Source organism: Phaethon lepturus, unplaced genomic scaffold, assembly GCF_000687285.1.
Source record: "Phaethon lepturus isolate BGI_N335 unplaced genomic scaffold, ASM68728v1 scaffold30997, whole genome shotgun sequence".
NCBI lineage: Eukaryota > Metazoa > Chordata > Aves > Phaethontiformes > Phaethontidae > Phaethon > Phaethon lepturus.
Window position 1 is genome coordinate 1,398 of NW_010554529.1, and position 372 is coordinate 1,769.

Genomic DNA, 372 nt, shown 5'->3' on the forward strand with positions numbered 1-372 from the left:
AGGCAGCTCCCAGGGGCGGGAAGGGCCATGGGGGGGCGGCGGGAACGGGATCGGGCGCTCACCTGGATGGGGTAGCCCTTCCACACCTCCCGGAGGTCGTAGAACCAGGGTTTCTGCAGGACGCGGAGAGGAGAGAGAGACAGAGAGGGGTTAGAGGGGGCGGGGGGGACGACAGGGCCGGGCATGCGCAGCGGGGGCCGGTACTTACATCCACTATGACAGCCATGCCAGCAATGAAAGCAATAAGGTAAAACGTGAATCGCCAACTGGAAAAAGGAAGCAGACGGTCCTCAGACGGGCACCGGGGTGAGGGAGGGAGAAGGTCGGACCCACTGGCCCCATATTCCACCCTCCCAGGGCGGCTCCCGGCCA

General features: G+C 65.1%; 1 protein-coding gene across 1 annotated transcript in view; it reads right to left on the minus strand.

Annotated features, from left to right (window-relative positions):
* CERS2 (ceramide synthase 2) overlaps nt 1-372 on the minus strand; it is a gene marked incomplete at its 3' end in the record, with an annotated part of 2,926 nt that overhangs the window by 1,205 nt on the left and 1,349 nt on the right. The window contains exons 4-5 of the mRNA XM_010291893.1: nt 209-289; nt 63-113 (exon numbers count right to left, since the gene is read on the minus strand). Of these exons, the coding sequence (XP_010290195.1) occupies nt 63-113; nt 209-289 (132 nt within the window). The remainder of the gene's footprint in view (nt 1-62; nt 114-208; nt 290-372) is intronic.